Source organism: Tauraco erythrolophus, chromosome 22 (genome assembly GCF_009769465.1).
Source record: "Tauraco erythrolophus isolate bTauEry1 chromosome 22, bTauEry1.pri, whole genome shotgun sequence".
Taxonomy (NCBI): Eukaryota; Metazoa; Chordata; class Aves; order Musophagiformes; family Musophagidae; genus Tauraco; species Tauraco erythrolophus.
Window position 1 is genome coordinate 8,196,706 of NC_141486.1, and position 7,347 is coordinate 8,204,052.

A 7,347-nucleotide genomic window follows, 5' to 3' on the forward strand; every position below is an offset into this window, starting at 1 on the left:
TTCCCTGGCCCGCTCTGCCACGAAGCTGGCAGCACTTGTGCGTGTTAGCTCTGCTGTCCCCTGGGGCTGTCCATTGGGCATGAAGAGAAGAGCAGAAGCTCACTTTGTGCTGCATACCCAGGCCTCGCTGCTCTGGGCAGGAGCTGATTTTGTAACACCAATTGATTCTCTGTGTGTGCAGTGAATAAAAAGACCATTCTACCTCTGGAAAGAGCCACTGTGATTTCTCAGACTCCAAATGTTGTAGCAAAAACCCTCAGACTTTCTATGTTGAAGGAAGGAGGTAACTCAGAAAACGCTTATCCAATGAGGTTCTCACAGGACCTGAAGAGTCCGACCTCATTTCATATTCGGGCATTTCCTCCTTAGGCTGAATCCTGGGAAGCTCAATTCATCTTTGTCATTTTTTTCCTCAGGAAAAAAACATCCACTGTCTTCAGGGAAGGGTTTCACTGAAGTGAAGATAACAAGACCTGGTCCATAGCCATGAGAGAAAGAGAACACTCTAGCACAGGGCTGCCAGAGATCCTGATCTTCAGAAGGTCAGTGGAAACCAGAGGCTCTTGAGACTCTTGTAATCAGGCCATGCTTAGAAACAGTCATATTCCAGCCAGAGCTGAACATCTTTCTGGAAATGGGTCTCAGCTGCAAAGGTTAGGACTAATACTGAATTTTCTCTGTGGTTTTGATTTTGGCCCATCTCTCTTCCTCTATCTGAGGCTGCTTTAAATTAATCCTCAGATAAAGCACGTCTTCTCTTACGTGATTTCTCTCCTCTCCTGCTGCAGGGGATCTAAAGAGTAGTTAGTGCAGCTTGAGATCTGGGTCGAATATGCTGTGTTACCCCGTGCTTCCTCGTCACAACAGGCTGAGCATTCCAGGAATGGGAGAACACAAGCATCTCCACCGGACCTCGAGGTGCCAAGGGCGTTTCAAGAGGTTGGACAAATGCTTGGGCAAATCATCTCCCAGCTCAGTGTTTGTTGTGCTGCCCTTTTGAGAGGAGTTAGGTTGGATGTGGTACTCAGGAAGGCCATTTATTCCTAGCAGCCGTAACAGCCTCCTGCAGCTGTGTTTGACGTAAGGTTAGGCTCTGAAAAAGTATTTTTAAAAAGTCCTTAATCTTGCAGGACACACGGGAAAGGGGTAAGAGCAATTTGCTACTAACTATGCAGTTGAAATCTCAAAGTGATGGAGGTGGAGGCTCCACACACAACAGTGATGGAGGTGCATCCACACACAACAGTGATGGAGGTGCATCCACCTTCCTCTTTGTGGGTGAGTGAAACCCTGGGGTGGGGAGGACCCACCCCAGTACAAAATCTTGGTCACAGTCAGTACCCACTGTGTCTTTCTTACAGTGAATCACTTGCACTACAGCTGAATGTTTGTCTGTTCCTGTTCTTCGTTTTGTCCTGGATTTTCTTTGTGAACTGTATTTGGTCTTGTTCATTAGGCTTCTGGTGTAACGTGTGTTTTTAGAGCAATAAAATGTGGCAGCTTTTTGTACAAAATACCTGGCTCTGCCTCTTTCAAAGTCCCCAAGTACATGGGACTCATCTGGGAAGCTGCAGGCTCCTGTGGTCCCCTTGTCACAGTCGCGGTCTGCCTCTCCCATCCCACCCACCTGCAGCTCCCTTCTCTGCAAACCAAGGCAACGTCTCGTGGTTGGAGGCAAAACTGCTTTATTCTTGCAACTACACAATGAACTTTTGCCAAAACGGCTACAGTGTTGACTCTGTTCCAGCCAAACCCTCCGGCTCTCAGGCTGCTTTGGTGGCTGCTGAGCAAAGGATGTACATGGTCTCTTGTCCACAGCCACATGTTCTATTTTCCAAGCCATCTTTATCTCCAGCCAGGTGCTGGTTACCTGGTCCCATACCTCGGTTTGACATATTGCCCAGAGAGCAGCAGGTAGTGTTGAATGATGACGAGAGAAGGTAAAGTTCCAGCTGGCAACTTCTACATCCAAAGGAAGACGGTCATTGCCACCCGTTCCTCTCCCACGGCCTCCACAGGGAGCTCCAGCCTCCACCTCCAGCAGCACAACTGTTTTCTTTCTTGCCCTTGAGCACGTGGACTGGTGGCCCAGCACAGCTGGAAGAAGGCAGCTCCTACCTCATGAATGACCTCCTGCCAGTCCTGAAAAAGGCCTCGATCTGTTCCAGGGACCTGCCTTTGGTTTCTGGAACGCAGCAGCCTGTGAATAGGATGTTCCCGGCACAGATGACAGCAAAGAATAAGAAGGGCACCTCGAGGCCGAAGGCTGCCTGGAAAGGGGGACAGGAGAGCAGACATGAGCTGATGCAGAGAGGGTCTGAGGAGGGGTTGCCGAACACCCTCCTGGGGCAGTACCCACCACGACCCGGAGGAAGAACTGGGTGAGGGTGAAGGCTGTCAGCCAGCTCACAACAACACAGAGGCCCGAGGCCACCCCGCGGGCTTTCAGAGGGAGGATCTCCGACATCAGTAACCAAGTGATGGGGCCCCAGCCCATGGCATAACCTGCAGAAGAGGAGGGGTAAGGTGAGGCTGTTGAGGCTTCAAAGCCCACTGGGGGGTGCAGAAGAGCCCTGTGCAGTCCTGCCCTGCTCCGGCATCAATCATTATTCCCCCCCCCTTCATGCTCTGTCAGTCCTCAGAGTTACTTCAGATGCCATCTTTCTTGGTCTCCCAGGGACATCTGCCTGCCTTCCAACTCCAAGCCCAAATCTCCTTGCTCTGTATCACCCTGCCTCGCATGAGAAACATCCCCCAGGCTGGTACCCAGTCCTGTGCTGCAGGTCCTGGGCTCTCACTCTCTGCACCTACCCATTATGAAGAACATGGTTGCCAGGAGGGGGATGAGAGTGATGTAGTTGGTCGCCTCGGCAGGAACATTGGCAGAGCTCACCAGGGTCTTGTTGGCAATGGTGCCGTTCTGAGAAGCTGGCACGAAGTGGATATAGAGTCCCATGGTCAGGTTGGAGACCAGCATGACACCAGCTGTGGGGAGATGCAACAGCATAGTGAGACTGATGGGTGAGTGATCCCCTCTGTGCCAAGGGCTGAGCTCTCAGGAATGTCTCTGCTCAGGAGCTGAGCCACCTCCAAAGGAAAGAGACCCCCTCCCTCCTCATCTGAGTCCTACATGGCTGAAATTTCCACTCCTGCATGTTTGCAGAGCTCCTGGAAATCCTTAAATAATTTCCCTTGCATATGAGTGGGAGAGAGACATACCCGATACAAAGAGAAGAATCTTCCTCCCAGCTTTATCCATCGACACAGCAGCGATCGCCACCGAGAACAGACGCACCAAGCCAACAAGAGCTGCATCGTACTCTGGTTTCTGCAACAGTAGAAGCAGTTTGCTCAGGGAAGCTGAGATGGGGGAGCCAGGGAAAAGGCAGAGTCCTACGTGTGTTGCCTTGACTCTGGCTGATGACTTTGTCAAAACTATCCTCCTATAGTGAGAGACTTGAGAGGAAGATCCTGAGGCTCAGAGGAGGAGAGCGGGGAGACAGTGGGGCCAGTCCTGCTCCCCATCCTCATGCCACCTTTTACAGGGCAGGTGCTGCCAACCAAGTGCTTTAAAAAAGGCTTCAAAAGTTGGGGTCTTGGAGCATCGGGAAGCCATCACTGAAGATGGAGCAGTCCTAGCACACACTGAACCCCAGGGCTCACCAGGATGACTGATGTTTTCTTGAATATCGACTGCAGGTACACGAGGACGCAGGTGACGCCGGAGAGCTGCTGCAGGAACCTCATCCCCACCGCGATCAGGATGGGCTTGTAAATGAAGGGGTCCTTGATCTCAGCACAGGAAACCCGCCGGCTCTGGAGGGGACAAAGCCAAGATGTTACCACCTCTGGGCTCCACCACCACACCCAGAAGATGGCTCAGGAGTTGGCCAAAGGAGGCTGGATTTTGCAGTTTTCACGTTACATCTCCCCATGCTGGAGGTGAGCCCCGTCCACTCCTCACCTGCTTCCTCACGCTGTCCTTGATCTGCTCATACTCCCGGGCATAGTCCGTGTCCTTGCCCCGCAGCCAGCACAGCGACCCCAGGGCCTCGTCATCCTTCCCCTGGGAGAGCAGGAACCGTGGCGAGTTGGGCATGAAGCAGAGCAGGACGATCATGGTGAGCACGGGCACCTCCCCTGCCACGGCCAGCCAGCGCCAGTCCAGGACCAGCCCTGCCGGAGCAGCACAGTCAGGAGGGGAGTCCTGGCCTTGCCTCCAAGTGGACACCCCAGCAACACAGCAGAGATTTAATGAATCCAGGGGGGGAGAAAAAAAACAAATCCCCAAAACTAGGCAGAGATTTTCCATGTTTTTCTCCCAGCAAAGAAGCATTTTCAGCTGTTTGTTCAAAATAGGGAAATTCCAGCAAGCTCCCTCAAATCTTTGAGGATCCAGCAAGATCCTGCAGCAACCAGGGCACCCGCTGACAGGAGATGCACACACAGTTCACCGTGTGCTGCCCTTCAGCCCTGATGAAACCTCAGCAGGACCCGAGTCAGCAGGCACAGTGATTGCACGGGCAATCCTGGCCAAACCCCCCTTTGCACACCCGTGGTGGTGGTTGTGAGCCGGTTGCAAGGGGAAGGACTCCATCAACTTGCCAAGAAAGTTGTTTAAAATAAATTCCCCTTCCCTAGGGTCTCACCGAGGGCTTCGTGCCCTCTGAACACTGAGATACTTGCCGAGCGCGTACAGGACGAGGGAGCCCAGCACTGCCATGATCTGAGGACAAGCGCCCAACATGCCTCTGACCCCGGGGTGGGAGATCTCAGAGATGTAGACCTGGAGCAGGACAACACATGCTTAACGGAGCTGCAACATACAGCTGTGACCACCAAAACCTTTCCTCTAGCACTTTGCAGTCAGCTACCACAGCTGGGGAAAACCCAAACTGCTGGGAAACTGTCCTCTCAGGGTGGGAACCTGACCGGTCCAGCAGCACGAGCTGGTCCTGGCAGGCGGAGAGGACAGCTTTGCTGGCACCGCCACTTCCCTCCTTTGCCCCAGCGTGGGAGAAGTGCTCCAGTGACACACTCGGACTCCCGTTACTGGAAAAACGTGCCCCAGGGTTACTCAATTCTCGCCTTCCCCTCTGCGTGCAACCCAAGGTTGGTGTTCAGTAACCATGGGAGGAAATAACTGCTGGGAGGAACGGGGCAAGGATGGAGGACCTACCTTCCCTTTCCTGCAGGCAAGAAAGTCCAGCTCAGTGGGGGCAGCTCAGGCTGGCCATGCCAGGGCCGCTAACCCAGTGCATCCCCCCATCCCAAATTGCCCAGCCGCAGCCCTGGAGCTCTGCTGACACCTCCAAAAAGCAGCGGGGTGCCCTACGCTCAGCTCCAGCACTGCCCCGTCTCCCGCCATGCAAATCTCCAGTGAAGTCCTTCCCATGGCATGTTACCGGGATGGAGGCAGACGTCACGCCGCCGGCATAGCCCGTCAGCACGCGGCCCAGCAGCAGCATCCCGATCCCCTGAGCACCGGCCATCAGCGCGTATCCCACGGCGGAGGGCAGCGCCGAGAACATGATGCTCAGTTTGCGGCCCAGGCGGTCATTGAGGACCATGGTGCTGAGCCCCCCTGCCGCCGCTCCCAGCGTGAACACCGACTGTGGGGAGACACGGAGAGGGGTCTCGATGGGTCCGGGCTCCCCCCACGCACCCACTGGCTCTGCCCTCCACCCCTGGCAGGGACGATTCTGCTCCTCACCCCGAACCAGGATGCCGTGTGCTGGTCCAGCCGCAGCGCAGGGCTGGGATGGGTCTCCAGGGCGGGGATGACAGGCGAGGGGTAAACCAGGGCGAAGCCGAAACTGAAGTTCCCCAGGACAGCGGCGAACACAGCCAGGTAGAGCCGCTTGTTGCGGAGGCTCCTGAGGGAGGGACGGGGCGAGAAGGACGCGTTGGGTTGTTCCCGTATCGCACCCGGCAGAAACTTCGACTCTGCCTTGCAGTTTCCCCCAGGCTCTGCCGGGGCTCTCGGGGCTCCCACCGAGGGTTTTTCCCAGGGAAGGGCCCTGCTCAGCCCCAGGCTGGTGGGGTTTCTCCGAGCGGAGCAGCAGCTGCTCCCACCTCGTGGTGGGGTGCGATAGCCCGTCCCCCTGTGCACCGACGGTGCTTTCCTCTATGCTGGGTGGTTTTCAGGAGGTTCAACAAACCAAAAAAAGCAGAAGCTGGAGCCGGGTGGCAGCTGGCTCGCCCCAGGGGAGCGGGGAGGGGAGTTCTGAGGAGACCCCCTGCCCCCCAGCAGGACCATGTGCCCCCCTGCGAGTTGGATGCCCAAAAGCACGCACACCCGCAGCTCTCCCGAGTGGGCTCACCCAGCACCGCATGCCCTGGGCAGGATGACACCCCATCTCAAGGCGACTCGGGAATGACAGCAGCATGAAGCAGCTCTTCCACCACCTCCCCCAGCCTGGTGCTCTTGGGACGGGGGCACAGCCCACCCCACCGCCCCAGCCTGGCCCTCACCGCAGGTACTCCTTGTCAAGCCTCCTGCCAGCGCTCTCAGGGAAGGTCCGATACGAGGAGCTCGTCTTCCTCACAAGGGGCTCCCGTGCACTGGGCTCCATGGCAGCGCCGTGGCTGGTGCCCGTCACCGTGCAAGTGCTGCTGTGCCCGGGGCCGGATGCTCGGGGCGGCCTTAGGGACGAGGAGGAGGAAGCAGCTGAAAGCGAAAGGGGAGAGGCTGCCCTGCATTGCCTAATCAGAGAAATCTGTACCTCATGGGTTCATGACCAACCAGCCTCCAGGGAGGAAACTGGGGGGGCCGGAAAACCAACAGGCACAGAGCCATGGGGAAATGGCAGTGCCCGGCAGCCTTCGCCGCGTGCCTGCCCAGCCCCTGTCCCCCCCACAGACACCAAAACCCATCACTGCGGTGGCACTTATGAGGATGATCCTTGTGGGACCATTCCCACCAGCAGAAACGTCCCTTTGCTAAGGCCATGTCTCTCCTCCCAAGGAACTGGTACCAGTCAGAATGGCCAAACGCTGCTTCTTTTTACAAGAGTAAATTGCAGCTGTGTGTGACCACAGCCACCCCGGGGAGGGGTTTTCAACATAGACCAGAGCTGAGGAAAAGGAAGGAGAGGAAACGAGGGAGATAAACGTGGAGGGGGCACAGGGAGCAGCTGAGAAGGATGAAGGGTGCTGATGAGGATAGAAAAGGGGAGGGTGGCATCTCTGCCTCATTGGGTGCAGCTGCTGGGGTCCTGGGCTGCCTATGGGTGCTTTTGCCCCCTCCCCCTGATCCCCAAACCTGCAGGGCTCAGTGGACAGCGTTGTGCTGGGGTGTCTGCAGGTCCTGGGGGCTGCAAGGTCTGAAATCACCATTTAGGAAAG

The 7,347-nt window shown here is 56.1% G+C and overlaps 1 protein-coding gene across 2 annotated transcripts; it reads right to left on the bottom strand.

The window, feature by feature from the left end:
• Positions 1-2,114: 2,114 nt before the first annotated feature.
• Positions 2,115-6,575, bottom strand: SLC2A6 (solute carrier family 2 member 6). Of its 2 annotated transcripts, XM_086625245.1 has the most exons (10): positions 6,475-6,575; positions 5,714-5,876; positions 5,406-5,612; positions 4,687-4,786; positions 3,965-4,176; positions 3,664-3,816; positions 3,220-3,328; positions 2,812-2,985; positions 2,360-2,505; positions 2,115-2,270 (listed from the first exon to the last, which is right to left on the bottom strand). In XM_086625245.1, the coding sequence occupies exons 1-10, from the start codon at positions 6,573-6,575 to the stop codon at positions 2,115-2,117; spliced, it is 1,521 nt and encodes a 506-aa protein (XP_086481371.1). The 2 variants fall into 2 exon arrangements, with proteins under 2 accessions (XP_086481371.1, XP_086481370.1); XM_086625244.1 differs by having other exon boundaries at positions 2,120-2,505.
• Positions 6,576-7,347: the final 772 nt, after the last annotated feature.